Source organism: Puma concolor, chromosome C1, assembly GCF_028749965.1.
Source record: "Puma concolor isolate L17-30 chromosome C1, mPumCon1.1.hap2, whole genome shotgun sequence".
In the NCBI taxonomy this organism is placed as follows: domain Eukaryota; kingdom Metazoa; phylum Chordata; class Mammalia; order Carnivora; family Felidae; genus Puma; species Puma concolor.
Window position 1 is genome coordinate 55904106 of NC_141674.1, and position 17210 is coordinate 55921315.

Below are 17210 nucleotides of genomic sequence, written 5' to 3' on the forward strand. Positions count from 1 at the left end.
TGTGTCCTTTGGCCTCCTCATATGAAAGAAATCCAGTAAATGTAGGAAAATATTACTTGTAATCTGATTTATATTGATGTAGAACAAAGGTCTGTCATAAATCCACAGGGAAGATTGGCTGTCAGGAGCCTGAGGCCTTTATATAATTAGAGGAGGCATCCCAATCTCAGAATCAATATTTAAATACAAAAGCAGCAGATGGGAAGATTTTGATAGTTTTGTTGCAATATTCAACTCTGTCTCCTTTCCTTTCCCAACCCCGGTCCTATCACAGGCTGGCACAGCATTTCTGAAGGTATTTTCAGAAAGAAAGGGTTGTTTTCCCTTGCTTACTAGTCACACATATTATAGTATCTGTAATGTAGAGAATCTTAGTTGGATAACAGAAGGTGGTCAATGCAAAGATAAGAAAGTGGGTAGCAGAGAATTAACATAAGATAGAAAACAGAGACAGAAGGGAAGTTCAAGTTTTGCTCTAACAAAGTTTCCATTGTTTTGCTGATTTTCTGCTACAAAACAAGTTAGAAACCATGATGTCATGAGTTATTAGTATCCATTAAATAAGTTCAGGGTAGCAAAACAACTGGGAGAATCTAGAAAGTGCTAACACGACAGCAGTTAAGAGCTTACCCTCTAGGCAGAACTGAGCTGCCTGGGTTCAGGGTGCAGCCTCACCGCCTACTGGCTGTGTGTTCTTAAGCAAGGTGCTTAACCTCTCTGTGCCTTCCTTTCCTCACACATGCATATGGTAATAGTATGTACTACATGAGGTTGTTGAGAAGATTAATGAGAGAATCACGAAAAGCGTTTGCTAGATTATTAGGAAGCAAACGCTGTGCAGGACTCTGAGGACACAAAGGTGAGTCAACAGGCTCATGGGAGGACAGATCCATAGATGGATCATTTCAATACAGTGATTTTTAAACCTTCCGATGAGGGTTATCTTTTGAGGTGCTCCTTCACTTTGGGCTGGGTTGCTGAAAGCCATCATGAGTTCTGAAATCAATACCCGGGCTTAAATTTTTTTTTTTTCAACGTTTATTTATTTTTGGGACAGAGAGAGACAGAGCATGAACGGGGGAGGGGCAGAGAGAGAGGGAGACACAGAATCGGAAACAGGCTCCAGGCTCTGAGCCATCAGCCCAGAGCCTGACGCGGGGCTCGAACTCACGGACCGCGAGATCGTGACCTGGCTGAAGTCAGACGCTTAACCGACTGCGCCACCCAGGCTCCCCTACCCGGGCTTAAATTATACATGCTTTGTAATCAACTGTATGACATTGGTGAGATTTTCATACAGAGCTGTGGTGGGATCCAAGTCAAGATGGCTTGACCTTCCATAGATTGGTAGAAGAGTAATATGAATATAATGGAAAAGTGCCAAGTACGGTGATTTTTATATTAGGGTAACTGACAGCAGGTAACTCACCAAGTGTCTTAACATTTGCCATGCATCCAGCACTCTTTGAAACTGTTTGCCTCCTTCAGCCCATTGAATCCTCCAGTAAGCCTATGCTATACACAGAATTACCTCATTTTACAGATAAGTAAATTGAGCCTCAGAAAGGTAAAATAATTTGGCCAAGGTCACACAGCTGCTATGTGGTGGAGTAGGAAAAACTAAGTCAGTAGCTTTCCAAAACCAACCTTGCCACCCCAAAAGTCTTCATAGACAAAAGTGTGACATATTCAAGTTCCCTACCTTTCTAATATGTCTTGACTACAGACTCTCTTCTTTGACATATTGGCAGCTCTGACATATTTTTGTCTGTTTGCATCAGGGAAAGTTAGAATAAAATATTATTTTATGACAAGTACAGTAGGTTTTTTAAAGTCCTAAGAAGACATGATTTATCAATTCACAGAAACACCCTTCTTCCTATATACTTCAAAACAAAATAGGGACATCTGGAGGGCTCAGTTGGTGGAGCATGTGACTCTTGATCTCAGGGTTGTGAGTTCGAGCCCCATGTTGGGTGTACAGAGTACTTAAATAAAATCTTTAAAAACAAAGCAAACAAAAAACAACAGAGGTCTTGCATTCTGACGTGTACCAGATTTTGTCCTATCACAGATACATTTACCAAGGTATTTTTGATGGTGAAAGCCTTTTCACCCAACAGAACTCTCACAATAGTTTATGAGAGAGCTGTTCACTCTTTGCTTCGTAGACAAACCTGTCAGAAAAGCTAACTTAATACTAAGTTTAGATCATTTCTTACGGAGCAGAAAGAAAACTGAAGGAGACCGTGGGACAGCTTTTCCTGATTAGCACACTCTTACCAATAGGAGAGGCTGACAATGACAGTAGGAACACTGGCTTGAGATCTGCTTTCAGCACTGCCCACAAAGGTACAAGAAGTACCAGAGACATTGGACACATTTTGGACATTGCCTTACACCCACCGTACACCCTCTTACACCCACCTTACACCCTCTTACACCCACTAGGGGGCGCACTAAAAACTTACTTTTCTGTGGGGACTACTTGCATCAGTCTCTTAACCTCTCCAAGCTTCAGCTCCCTCAGGATGGGGAGATGTGAGGACTAAATGTGACAATAGATGTAAAGTTTCTGACTCATGGTATGGCCCAATAAATGATAGTTTCTCCCTATCACTCACCCAAATATACATTAGAATAAAATAATAGAATAAATATTAAAAATAAATACATTAGTGTATATATATGTGTGTGTATATATAATATTGTATATATACGTGTGTATATAGTGTATATATATGTGTGTGTATGTATATATATATGTATATTATATATATATACATACACATTAGAATAAAAGAAGTTCATCTAGAAAGACCCAGCTGGCTCCTCAGATGGCAGTTCTTTGGGATTCACAGCTTGTCTCCTTGTGACACAAGGCCTGTTGGTTCTGGAAAAAAAAGAATTCTGGATCTCCACCCTCCCAAAATTGTTGACCTGATGTCTGCTGTTGATGTTCCACATCAGAATATACTACAACCTTGCAATTAGACAAGCTGCTTTCCAACATTGGGCCAGAGAGTGACTGGGGATTCCAACTATGAAACATGGTGCCCCCTGGTGACCAGTTGTCTCAGGCTTGCCAACAGAAGGAGCAGGAGTAGAGGGATCACTAGTCAAGAGCCTTGGATTCCAACCTCAGCTCCTCCATCTATCCCTTGAGAGCCCTTAAGCAAGTCACTTCATGTCCCAGACTCAATTTCCCTATTGGTAAAATGAAATGTTGAATGAACTGTTAAACTGTAGAATCTTGCCTGGTTCTGAAGTTCTGTGATGATATTCCATTACATCAAGACCAAGTATAATCTGGAGGTGATGTATTACATGCATTATTTGCAAACTTTATGTCATTGTTTTTTTTAAAAGGCAAATTGCACTGTTTTCAGTTGCTTCAGGAGACTATGTGCCCAGCTGGATAAATACCTGTTTTCCTTTTGGCTCATTGAGTTTTTTGTTCCATGGACCGTGTTGGACAAATTGTGCCCGTTTTCAAATTGGTGAAGGAGACCAATTGTCTGAGTGATGTTAACCTTTATCCTAAAACTTGAGCTTAATATTTTATATAAGCATAACTTGTATGTGTATATGTATAAGCATATGTGTATGTGTATACATATATATACATATACATATATATACACACATATTTATACATACATTTACACATATGTATAAATATGGGATACCATATTTATTTCTCTAACTACCTAACTCCACCTTCACCTTCTCAATGATATTTTCAACTCCGAAATATGGGATGTGGAGGGGAAAATGCAAGGGTTTGGGTCCAGGCCCTTCACTACCCTCTAGGAACCTTCACTCATCTTTCAGATCCACATCTCTGTTCACTAGATCACTGCAGTGTGTGGTGTGTGGAAATGAGCTAGATTTCCACAGCAGTCCCTAGGAAGTTCATTGGATCCAAGATGATTTGGCATTTCCCCCTTCTTCTAGCACTCTCCCATAGGATTGAAGGAGATTGCTGATGTGTCTATGAAGGACAGTGAGAGGAAGGTAGTGAGGGTTGAGTTGCAAGGTGTTTTTTTTCAATTAGGGCTCTATTTTCTCAGTTGTCAGAGTAAGACTGAAGCCCCTTGTGTTCCTGTCAAGAATGGGGAGCTTTGTGAGCACAGTTAACTCTTGAGGAGTGCCCTAAGGGGTATATGGTGTGAGGGTGGAATAATAGTCCTATCTCTGGACCTACAGAGGAGATAGGGAAGGATAGAGTAATAGCTAAGGGGATTATCTTCTCCAGCCAGCTTTTGCTTTAACTTATCCTTTTTTTCTCTTGTGACAAAAGGCATGTTTATTTTTTATTTTATTTTAATTTACATCCAAGTTAGTTAGCATATAGTGCAACAATGATTTCAGGAGTAGATTCCTTAATGCCCCTTACCCATTTAGCCCATCCCCTCTCCTACAACCCTTCCAGTAACCCCTGTTGTTCTCCATATTTAAGAGTCTCTTATGTTTTGTCACCCTTCCTGATTGTATATTATTTTTGCTTCCCTTCCCTTATGTTCATCTGTTTTGTCTCTTAAAGTCCTCATATGGGTGAAGTCATATGATATTTGTCTTTCCCTGACTAATTTCACTTAGCATAATACCCTCTAGTTCCATCCACGTAGCTGCAAATGGCAAGATTTCATTCTTTTTGATTGCCAAGTAATACTCCATTGTATATATATACCACATCTTCTTTATCCATTCATTCATCGATGGACATTTGGGCTCTTTCCATACTTTGGCTATTGTTGATAGTGCTGCTATAAACATTGGGGTACAAAGGGCATATTTATTAATAACAGTTCAGAATATCGCAATTTCAAAAGCACTCACTTTAATCCAAACAACAGGCCTATAAAATTGACTGTGGTGTACAATTAAAATATTAACTTTCTTGGTTCTTGCCAGAACACAAAAATGTCTTCTAGGGAAAGACTGAATGTGCACCCAAAAGAGCCCTCAGCAACATGGCATTCATCTGGTGCATTGACCATGGTTTAAGATCCAGTCCTGGACCTTGTGGATCCAGAAGGGCACCTAGGATAGGACCTGCATTAATCAAGTTCCCAGAGACTGAAATATAAAAAGCTAGATGTTCATGGATTAATTTATAGTGAGGAATGCAGCTGTTGGGCTAACTAGGAGGCTTGAGTCAGCAGATAGGAACATTCTCTCTCGGCATGCTAATTATTTCAGAAGCCAAATTATAATCAGAAGGCCAATTTATTCACTTAAAGTGAAAAACATAAATTTTAAGTAAACCAGATGTTCCTGTTATCCCAGTCTCTCCTGAAAGATAAACTTCACAGGAAACAAAATTATTAGAAGATTGCTTGAGGGGCAGGGAATCAGAGAAAGGGGCATTTGGCAGTCCTAAAATGTGTCTTTTAGCAGCTGCACCCATGAAGGAATAGCCTTGCCAAGAAAATGGTAATGCTTAAGTCTCACGGGTTAAACCTTTTTCTCCCTGTACTAGGCATGGACGGGCACTGCCATTGCTGGCCTTGGCAGCTCTCCATTTTCATTGCTTCTGTTTCCCATGGTCCTTATCCAAACAGGGTTACAATACAAATAATTAGTTTTCTGCTTACTTTCTGGGATCCCTCCCAAATGATCTCAATTGGAATTCTTGCAATTCCAAAACTCATTAGTCACACATTTATAAACAGTGTCTTACTTTCCTAGGACAGATGGCTAATCCAGTTCATGAAGTGTGGATTTTACTAGTTTAGCTCTTGAAAATCTCACTTTTGATTTAATGAGCAGCATTACACTTTCTACATAAAAAGTTTGTGTGTGTGTGTGTGTGTGTGTGTGTGTATTTCACAGATTTAAAAATGGAGATTCAGAGGTGCTGAATGCCTTGCGTTGGCTCACACAGCTAGTAATTGGTGGGGCTGGAACTGAAACCTAGATCATCTGAGTTCAGATTCCACTCTTGTTCCATTGGATGTAATTGAGTTTTCTACTGCTGGAAGTTTCATTTTGAAACAAGAAAGGAAAATCAATGTGTCTTTAAGAATTAGCTTTAAAAAATATTAACTGATTTTTTCCCCTAAATGGTGGGTTTTGGTGGAGGCACAAAAATATGCAGTGCAGCAGATGAGAAGACATAAATAAGTCATTCGGATGTAACCTGCTGCTACAGGAGCCATAAGGTCCAGGCACAAAGATCCAGCGACCTTGTTTGAGACTACACAATAAATGGATGTGTTTCTTTACAGAATATGAGTGTATCTGAGGCAAGAGGGAAAATCCTCCACTATCTAGTGACCTTGCAGGAGGTGGCAGGGGGGAAAGTCACAATGCAGAACATCACAGAACACACCTCCTGGACCTGGATCATTCCCAGAACTGGAAACTGGGCTGCAACTGTGTCTGCAGCCAACTCAAAAGGCAGTTCCCTGCCTACTCGTATTAACATAACGGACCTGTGTGAGGCAGGTAAGTACCAAGTTTCCTTCAATTATTGCCTGTGGGAAACTGTATCTTACTTACCTCATATCTCCCACCGGCTCAGCCCAGGGCCTGGCATGAGTAACACAGGAGTTTGGAGCTAACAGCCTTCAGAGGCTCTTTTGCACCCGGCCTTGGACAAGTGAAGTAACATGTCTGAACTTCAGTTTCCCCCTCTCCAAAGTAGGGATTATATTATCTGTCTTGCAGCTCATTGTCAGATTAAATAAAGACTAATATATAGTAGGTGCTTAACAAATGTTAGGAAATATTAGTTACATTAAATTGAACACTAATATTTGGCTAATTTTTCTAGGAGCAAGAATAACATGTGTTGTCAAGTTCTAGAAAAAAATACTCTACACTTAAGCATATTTTAAAACCAATAGTGTTGAAATTCTGGCTGTAATGAAATCATAGTAAAATTTTTCTGTACTATAGCTCTTTATTACACAAATTTAGATATGTACCAATTATCTATATTGAAAATCTCCCGACTAGCTATACACATTTTACAGTTGCATGCTCTGAAAACTAATTTCTCAAGATAAAAGCCTATGATTAGTCAATAAAATGGATATAAATGCTGTTTCTCAAATCTGTATTATAAATAGATTCCATGTCAAGATCACTGGCCTAACTTTTCCAAAAATGCCTAATAAAACTATAAGTAAATCCTTTCTTAAAATCCAGTGGAACAATCTTATCTACATGTGAGTCTAGCAATCATCATTTGAAAGAAGTTTCTACTCAAACATGATTATTTTATGTACACTGTTAAATCTTAGTTATATATCTTTTCAGTCATACAGCCATAAACATAGAGATAATAGAGTAGCTAAAAATAACTAGAAGAAAATACAAATAAATATTGATGTAACTTTGGGTTGGTATATGAGTTGGGAATTGCTCTTAGCAGTAAGGGGTTGCTCTTACCAGAGGTCTGACTAGAGTGTCTTTTATTAATTCTCTCACATATAAGAAGTTCAGAGGTAGACAGCTCAGGGCTGATGTGACAGCTTGGTGATTCCAGGCTCCTTCTTTCTGTTCCCTCTGCCAAGTTGGCTTCCATCCTCAAGATGGAAGTGGTCCAAGATGGCTGCCAGAGCTCTAGCTACTTTCTTCTAGGAAAAGAAGGAAGAGAGGAGGGCCCTCACCCTGAGGAGCTTTGTTCCAGGTCACACAACACACTTGGAGTCATTGACTCTGCCTGGTCACCTGGTCACAGGTGCAAAGGAGACTTAGAAATATACTCCAGGCAGCAGTGTTCCCTTGCTAAAGATGATGAGGAGAGAGTGTTTGGGAGAATGATAACTGGTAACTGATAACCTCTGACAAATGTGGGTAGGTATCTAAGGCAGAAACCCGAAGGAAAAGATGAATTAACTGTATGGAAAAAAAGCTCAAACTGTACGCATAGTAAAATAAAAATTTTTTAAACACCACAAACAAAGCTTTAAAAATGTAGATAGCAATTTGGGGTACCTGGGTGGCTCAGTCAGTTAGGCGTCTGATTTAGGCTCAGGTCATGATCTCACTGCTCCTGAGTTTGAGCCCTGAGTCGGGCTCTGTGCTGACAGCTCAGAGCCTGGAGCCTGCTTCAGATTCTGTGTCTCCCTCTTTCTCTGCCCCTCCCCTTCTCATGCTCTCTCTCTCTCATAAATAAATCAACATTAAAAATTTTTTTAAATAAATGAAATGTTTTAAAAATGTAAATAGCAATTTAAGAAGTGTTTATATCACATTTTCAGCAAAAGGAGATTATCTATTTTTTCAAATAAATAAGTGACCAGGGGATATGAACTGGCAACTCAAAAAATAAATAGAAAAGTAGCAATAAAGATGTGAAAATATGTTCAACCTAACTAGCAATCGATGACATGCAACTTTTGAAAAAACATAAGAAACCAAATCAGACTGAGAAAGAATAAGTAGAGTTAGTATAACCCATGTGGGGAGTGTGTGGGGAAGAGATACCCTTGTAGCCTGCTGGTGGGTATGTAAATTTGTACAACTTTCTGAAGACATTTGGCCATATGTAACAAACTTCAAATGCTAATATACCTTTGACCAAAAAATTTTACCATTAGAAATGAATCCTCAGCAAATGGTAAGTGCTTAGAAGTGTAGGCACAAAGATGTTTGTGGAAAAAATTTTGAAATAGTGAAACACCACAAACAACCTAACTGTTAAATAATAGAGAATGGACTGGCTTAATGTATCATGACTCTCACCTGCCTAATCCCACACTAGCATTAAAGTGATATTCTAATTGTGCTTTTATTGACAAGCAAAAATGCACATAATAAGTAAAAAGGTAGACTTTTTGTAGTATGTATGGGATGATGCTATTTAAAATATGTATTGGGGTGCCTGGGTGGCTCAATCAGTTAAGCATCTGACTCTTGATTTCAGCTCAGGTCATGATCTCATGGTTCATGAGTTCAATTCCCACATCAGGCCCTTTACTAACAATGTGGAGCCTGCTTAAGATTGTCTCTCCCTGTCTCTCTGCCCAGGCCCCACTCACACTCTGTCTCTCTAAATAAATAAATGAAATAAAATAAAATAATAAAATATGTATTAACGGGGTACCTAGGTGACTCAGTTGGTTAAGCATCCAACTCTTGGTTTCGGCTCAGGTCATGATCTCACAATTGTGAGATCGAGCCCCAAGTTGGGTTCCTTGCTGGGCATGGAGCCTGCTTCAAACTCTCACTTTCCCCACCCTTTCTCAAAAAAAAAACAAAAGAAAAAAATGTATTTATATGACTATACATTTTTTGCATCTTAAAAAAAAATCTAGTAGAATGTATATGAAAATGTTAATAGAGGTCATGACGGCATCATAGGATTACAGGTGATTTTCCTTCTCTTTTGCTTTTTTTTATAAGTGTATTTATTTATTTTGAAAGAAAGAGAGAGAGAGAGTGAGCAGGGAAGGACAGAGAGAGAGAGGAGAATCCCAAGCAGGCTCTGAGCTATCAGCACAGAGAGCTTAACCTGGGGCTCAATCTCATGAACTAAGCTGAAACCAAAAGTTGAATGCTTAACCATCTGAGCCACCCAGGGACTCCCCACTTTTGCTTTCTGTATTTTTTAAAAAATTTTTCTTCAGTAAGTACTGCATATATAATTTTTAATATACCCTGTGGGGGTAATTGAACTCATACCACTATTTAGTATCCTGCTGTTGTTAAAATGTAATATGTCAGAATACCTTCTTCAAATGCCACTGCAGTTGGGTCTTGAGGATATAATCTTGGTGAATTTTCTGGGCCTGTTCCAAGTGCTTTATTTATTTTTTTAATGTTTATTTAGAGAGAGGGAGAGAGGGCACACACTCAGAGGAGGGACAGAGAGAGGAAGAGAGAGAATACCAAACAGGCTCCATGCTGTCCGTGCTGTCAGTGCAGAGCCCAACGTGGGGCTCGATACCACAAAGCTGAGATCATGACCTGAGCCAAAAAAATCAAGAGTCTGACGCTTAACTGACTGGGTCACCCAGGCACTCCTACAGATGCTTTATTTAGATTTGGTAACAACTTCTCTAAATGACACATTCATTATGTTAGAGTTGGCCTCTACTTTATTCATTCAGCAGTCATTTATTGAGCATATACTACATAAGGCAGCTAGAATCCAGCAATAGGTAAAATATACTGTTGAGGTCCTCCAGTTATATTCAGTCATGGGGAGGGGGGGCAAACAAAAACAAATAAACTCTGGTACAGTGAACAAATGCAAGATTAGATGGATGCACAGGGAGCTCTAGGAACAGAGAAAAGCTGAAGCATGGGCTTGAAGAGAATGCCAGGGAAGGAGGTAACATGTGACCCGAGCATGGAGAGCTCTGTGAGCCAGGTGTGGGAGTGGAGGTGTGTGCGTGTGTGGGTTTATTTTAAAGTGAGATCTCAGCAAGCTTGTAAGCTGAGAAAAAGACTTGGGTAGGGAAGAGTGTGAGGATTAAGGGGAGAGAGGGACTAATTAATGGAATGAAGTCCCTGGGGAGGTGAAAGATGGTGGAAAGCAGTGACAAACAAAACACCTGTTTCTCTCCTCTCAGACTGGATAGGTGTTAAAAAAAAGGATGAGGCTCCATACAGATGAACATGCAGGGGAGGTAAGATAGGACAGTACTTGAACTGAGCAATAGCGAAGAGAGTTCTGGTCCTGGAAATCTTGGAGTATCAAGGATCTATGCTTCTCCTAAGACGACACCTGAACCACCCAATACCCTGCACGTCCCAGGTGACATAGAGGACACACTGGCAAATTACATGGTCCCACCCTTGAGCGCTCTTGTCTCACACATATTCTGAATGATCTGTAGGGATAACGTACTATGATTTTGTCTCCCTTTCTTTCAGTGTATGTTAATGTATACTCCTCACATACAGAGCTTTCCTTTTAGGAAAAGAAAAATAATACCCCCCACAGGCAGAATTATGTTGATTTTGAGAAAGTAGGGAAAACTTTGTTGTAAAAAAAAAACACCTGCCACAGCATTGCCTATAAAGAAGCACAAGAGTGATTTTGTTGGTTTACGATGAAAATTGAATGTGTGCTAAACCCATCAGTCAGCAAGTAAAAACATATTTAATATTTCAGACCAGTCCCTGTACTCAAGAATTCTCAAAACTATGGGAAAAGTCAGAAGCCAGTACAGGGGTGCCTGAGTGGCTCAGTCAGTTGAGTGTCTGACTCTTGATTTCAGCTCAGGTCATGATCTCACAGTTCGTGAGTTTGAGTCCCGCATTGAATTCTGTTCTGAAAGTGGAGCCTGCCTAAAATTCTTTCTCTCCCACTCCCTCTGCCCCTCCCCTGCTCTTATATGCTCTCTAAATAAATAGACAAATAAATAAAAAGTTTTTAACAGAAGCCAGTACAGTCATAAACAGAGACCCATACAGATGTCAGAGACTGAGGCCCCAGGAGGTGAAATAACCTAGCCAAGATCAACAGATCCAATTAGTGGCAGAACTGGACTGGAAAACAAGGCCACCTGTCTCTTAGATGGGTACTTATTGCAAATACCTTATGAACCTTATAACTCTGTTCAGAAGCTCTCAGGGAAAAAGGAGATGGGAAGTTGAATGATTGAGGCTAAAGGAATAATTCTGAAAGGTGATAGAAAGAAGGTGAGTTGTTATCAGAGTTCTGAAGGAGAGAACATGCCCTGACAAACATCATGGGAAGGAAATTCAGGCTGGTTCCTGGTAAATATGATGAGTCAGGCAGAGCAATGCCAAGTTGATTTGCCTAGCAAATTCCAGAGAAAGCAGTGGTCAGAAGGGGTCTCTGGCTATTTTAGTCCATCACCTGGCAAAGGTACTGGAACCTATAGGTGCTCAATAAATATTTACCAAATGAATGCATTTCATCCTCAAAAAAAAAAAAAAAAAATCATGTGGCATAGCCAGGACATTGATAACAAGGCAAATGAATATAAGGGAACCCCTAGTGGGGAGTTCCAGTCCCTGACAAGATGGCCAATACTCAGGTTATAGGCCCTCCCCACCAAGCACAGTACTGAGGATGCCATTGGAGGGACAGAATAGATGGCTGAGTGCAGTGGGGAATAGTGTTGAAAGGGAGTGCTGAAGTAGCACTTTCTGGTTTCACTCCTTCTTATCACTCATGTTGCCCTGATATGATCATTGCTTAGACATTTCTACTATGGAGCAGGGAAGTCCAGAGAGCAGAACAGAGTAACTTCAGAGAAGCCCCAGCACCTGGCTGTGGAGGGGAGCTTAGAGCAAAGACTGCCTCTGAGCTGGCTGGTCCTTGAGATTTCTCCTGCCATCTACCCCATGGGCCTGGCAATTACAAAAGAGAGTAACAGTCCCAATCCCCCATGCAGAGCAGTGCCAGCCATTAAGACATGAGTACTGGGTTCTGGAGGTACTAAGTATACCTCAGGGGAACCTGAGGACAGGTAGAACACAAGCTAAATCACTGTAGACTCTCTGGCCTGGAACTTTCCACCCTGAAAAGCTCCTCCTCCCCACCTGAACTTACTTGGAGAAGCACAAACTACAGTGAAGCTTTCACTGTCTTCCCACGGAAAGATAAAGGCCAAGGCTGCAACAGCAACCCAAGAAAATAAGACATCCCAAAGGAGAAAATTAGGAGAAATCTGAGGGGCACAAGTTCCGGGAAAGAAAGGCAACAAAGGGAACAACATGTACCATAGAAAATCTCACTAATGCCACAGAAAGAACAAGAGTTGAGAATAAGCATAACAAATATCCTTAGAAAGATTAGAGAGGCTGGTAGAAACATGAATCAGTCAAGTCAGGTGGTTATGAAGAAGCCCCAAATGAAGAGAGTCGGTATGGAAAGTTTAATTGTTGAAATAACACAGCCAATGCGTTGAATCGCAGAAAGGACTCAAGACCGAGCAAGTGCAAGTTTGGGTGAGAGACTTCCAAAAGGCATCAAAAGCCAGGAAAGAAGTTGAAAAATGAGAAAACTTAAAAGACTGAAAGAAGAGAAAGAGAAATTGTGACAACTACTTAAAAGGAGTCCCAGGCAGAGAAAAAACTAAATGAAGGGAAAAAAATACTTGAAAATATTTATTAAAAAATCTTACTGTGTGTACTGCTCTAGTACAGGACGTCAGTAGTGGGGCAGGCTATGCATATGTGGGGTCGGGGTACACAGAAAAGCTCTGCACCTTCCACTCATGCTGCTGTGAACTTAAAGCTTCTCTAAAAAATCAAATCTGTGTTATAAAAGTCTCTGAAAAAAATAATTAGTAGAAAGTGGAGGATAGAGAGGTCAAAAAAAAAAAAAAAAGAAAATAGTGCAGAATGATCAACAGATTGATCCCAAGAATGTAAAGATGGATAAATATCAGAAAAATGTATTAATGTAATTCATCACAATAATAAAAAAGAGAAAGGGGTATGTTTTTAACAGATACAGAAAAGTATTTGGTGAAAAATATTTTTTAATAAATAATATTTTACAAAAATAAACCTAATTGGAAACTATGAAGAAACTAAAATGTTTTAGGTTTTTAAAGACTTGGTACCAAAAACCTTCAGCAAATATCATCTTAATAAAGATATATAAGCACAGTCTCCTTAAAATTTGCAACAATGAAAACAAAAGGAAATAAGAGATTTAAAGATTGAAAGGAGGTGATTTTTTTTTGGAAAAAAAATTTTATGCTTATTTCTGATAGAGTGCAAGTGGGTGAGGGGTAGAGACAGAGAAAGAGAGAGAGACAGAATTTGAAGCAGGCTCCGGGCTCTGAGCTGTCAGAGCAGAGCCCAGTGTAGGACTCAAACTCATGAACCGTGAGGTCATGACCTGAGCCAAAGTCGGATGCTCAAACAAATGAGCCATCCAGGTGCCCCAGAAGGAGGGGATGCCTAACTGTGCAGCTAATAAGATTACTAAGTGGAAAGTTCAACAAAGGCAACAGACAAATTATTAGAACTAATTAGAAACTTTAGCAGTTTACCAGAAATAAGAATGACACACACAAATGGTAGAAAAAGCATTAGAAAATAAGATGTTATTTAAATAGCAGAATAACATGTATAAAGTGTCTAGGAATTAGCCTGTAACAAGGAATGCATAAAAACCTTAAGAAGCTATTTTTAAAACTCCATTGAAAGATATAAAAGAGGATCTGGGGCGCCTGGGTGGCTCGGTCAGTTAAGCGTCTGACTTTGGCTCAGGTCACGATCTTGCAGTTTGCGAGTTCAAGCTCCATGTCAGGCTCTGTGCTGACAGCTCAGAGCCTGGAACCTGCTTTGGATTCTGTGTCTCCCTCTCTCTGCTCCTCCCCCGCTCATGCGCGCGCTCTCTCTCTCTCTCTCTATCAGAAATAAACTTAAAAAAATTTATTTTACAAAGATACAAAAGAGGATCTGAAAAATTTCAATTAAACAGCATATTTATGAATGGAACAAATTAACACTGGAACACCATCATTTCACCTTGAATTAAACTATAAATTTAACTTAATTCCAATAAAAAATAACAGCTGGAATTTCTGGGGACTCTGATAAACTGATTCAAAAGCTATATGGAAGAATAAAGTGTCATAAATATCCTGGACCACTTTGGAAAATGAAGAGCAAAATGAGGAGGGGAATTTACCAACCAAATAGACATCACAGAGCCTAGTAGTATGAGCAGTGTGTTCTCGCAAAGAAGCTGACCCCAGACATAGACCCATTAAATATATGGAACTTGGTGTATGGAACTTAGGGATAGTATCCATTAAATATATGGAACTTAGGGATAGTATCACATTTGGAAAAATTGACTCAAAGTGTGGAAAATATAATAAAATCTATTCCCCTTAATAATTGTATTCCCTTAGCTAGATTTGGATTAAAAACTTAAATGTGGCAGGTAAAAACCAGAAGCCAAGAGGAGAAAATGTAATTGAGTATCTTCATGATCCCAAGATGGAAGGATTTCATAAACAAGACTCAAAATGCACAAGCCAGGGGCACCTGGGTTGCTCAATAGATTAAGCATCTGACTCTTGATTTTGGCTCAGGTCATGATCTCCCCATGTCAGGATTCTCCCTCCCTCTCTCTCTGCCCCTTCCCCATTCGTGAGCACACTCTCTCCCTCTTTCTTTCTCTCTCAGAAATAAACACTTTTTTTAAAAACTGCACAAGCCATAGATAATTTACCTAAATCAAAGTAAATATTTATGTGCAAACATATCATAAAGTTATCAGACTTAAAAAGCTGAAATACAATATTTCTAGTGTTGAAAGCTGACAAATGATTGATATCTAGAATATAAAACCTATTTCTGTAAATCAGAGAAAAGACAGGAAACTCAACGGAAATAATGAGTTAAGTATATGAGCAGGGAGTTCACAGAGGGGGAAGTCAGAATGCTAGTAACATATGAAGAAAAGCTCAGCATCATAAGAAATCAGAAAGCAAAAACAAAACCGTAGTTAAAAACTGCTTTGCATCTACCAGATTGGCGAAAATTAGAAAGTCAGAGATACCAAGTATTGGTGGGGAAATAAGAATCCTTACGCTTTGCTTTTCTTTAAAAAAAATTTTTTTTAATGTTTATTTTTGAAGGAGAGAGAGACAGAGTATGATTGGCGGGGGGGGGGGGGGGGGGGGGGGGGGCACGTCCAGAGAGAGAAAGGGAGACACAGAATCTGAATCAGGCTCCAGGCTCTGAGCTGTCAGCACAGAGCCCGACGCAGGGCTCGAACCCACAATCTGCAAGATCATGACCTGAGCCCAAGTCAAAGCTCAACTGACTGAGCCACCCAGGCGCCCCTCCTTATGCTTTTCCTGTTGGAGTGTCAACTGATTGGCTATTTTAGAGATCACTCTGGCTGTGTTTAATGAAATAATACATGTATTTATACTTGAGCAGCTCTGTGCAGATATATCCAGAGACACTCTTGGGACAGGGACACATGAGAATATGGAAGAGAATGTTCATTGCATCCTTGTTTGTGTTAGCAAACAGCTGGAAGGAACTGCCTGATTGTCGCTTGGACAGAAAAAGATTTGAGGTAGCAGTCAGAAGGAATAAGCTGGATTTACATATAGCAGCAGGATGGACATATCCCAGAAATATAATATTAAATGGGAAAGAAAAAGTAAGAAAAAGCATTATATTTACTCCGAGCACATTTCATGAAAATACAAAGCACAAACACAAAGCAACACTAATTTTCAAGGATACGTAGATCTCTAAATAAACATATGGGAGGTAGATTAGAAGGATGCATATTATATTCATTACAGCAGGCACCTTTGGGGAATGGAAGATGAAGAGGAAAATAATAACTACACAGGGTCCTTGCACTGATGCCAATTCAGATTTGTTGAAAACAAATATGAAGTCCTTTTTTTTTTAAATAAAGTTCATTTTATTTATTTATTCTGAGGCGAAGGAAATGGGGGAAGGCAGAGAGAGGGGGAGAGAATCCCAACCAGACTCCTCACTGTCAGTGCAGAGCCTGACACAGGGCTCGAACCCACGAACTGTGTAATTATGACCTGAACTAAAATCAAGAGTTGGACGCTTAACCAACTGAGCCACCCAGGCACCCCCCCACCCCGCCGCCAAATCTGAAGTTCTTAAAAAGAAATTGTTTTTTTGGAAAACTTTGCTGGGATTAGTTGTTTTTTATATCTTTATCCACCTGTGAATTTGTTTTTGTCTTTCCCCCTTTTCCCCATTAAGAGTTGTTGGCTCCTCGTCAGGTCTCTGCAAACTCAGAGGGCGTGGACAACATGATGGTGACCTGGGAGCCCCCTGGGAAAGCCGCCCCTGCTGTCCAGGAGTATGTAGTGGAATGGAGGGAGCCCCATTCTGGGAGTGACACTCAGCCCCCTCTAAACTGGCTGCGGAGCCCCCCCTACAATGTGTCCGCTTTGATTCCAGGTATTTAATTGTTCACCTTCCTTTTGGAGAGTTACTAAGCTCACATTTTTTGGAGGAAGTCACAGGTGGGAACCCAGAACCTTCTTCAGTTTACAGGCGGCTGCATAAGAGGAATAGTAATGACCTAGGGTCCTTCAGGACAGCACCTCAGAGTATACCACTGCAGGCATAGAATACCAACTGATTGACTAAAATCTCTAGTGTTTATGGAAAATTCATGTGCCTGGCACAGAGCCGTATATGCCAAATGCATCATTGAACCAAACAAACATGGCTGAGAGCTAAGTAGTAATCAGTCAGTGTGATGGGCACCTTTCACTTAGGAGTTTAGGTAATTCTCA

At 40.1% G+C, this 17210-nt stretch overlaps 1 protein-coding gene across 2 annotated transcripts in view; it reads left to right on the plus strand.

Annotated features, from left to right (window-relative positions):
- IL12RB2 (interleukin 12 receptor subunit beta 2) overlaps positions 1 to 17210 on the plus strand; it is a 78598-nt gene that overhangs the window by 40167 nt on the left and 21221 nt on the right. For both annotated transcript variants that reach the window (XM_086717247.1, XM_086717246.1), the window contains exons 9-10: positions 6234 to 6453; positions 16669 to 16869. In XM_086717247.1, coding sequence (XP_086573373.1) covers positions 6234 to 6453; positions 16669 to 16869 — 421 coding nt within the window. The remainder of the gene's footprint in view (positions 1 to 6233; positions 6454 to 16668; positions 16870 to 17210) is intronic.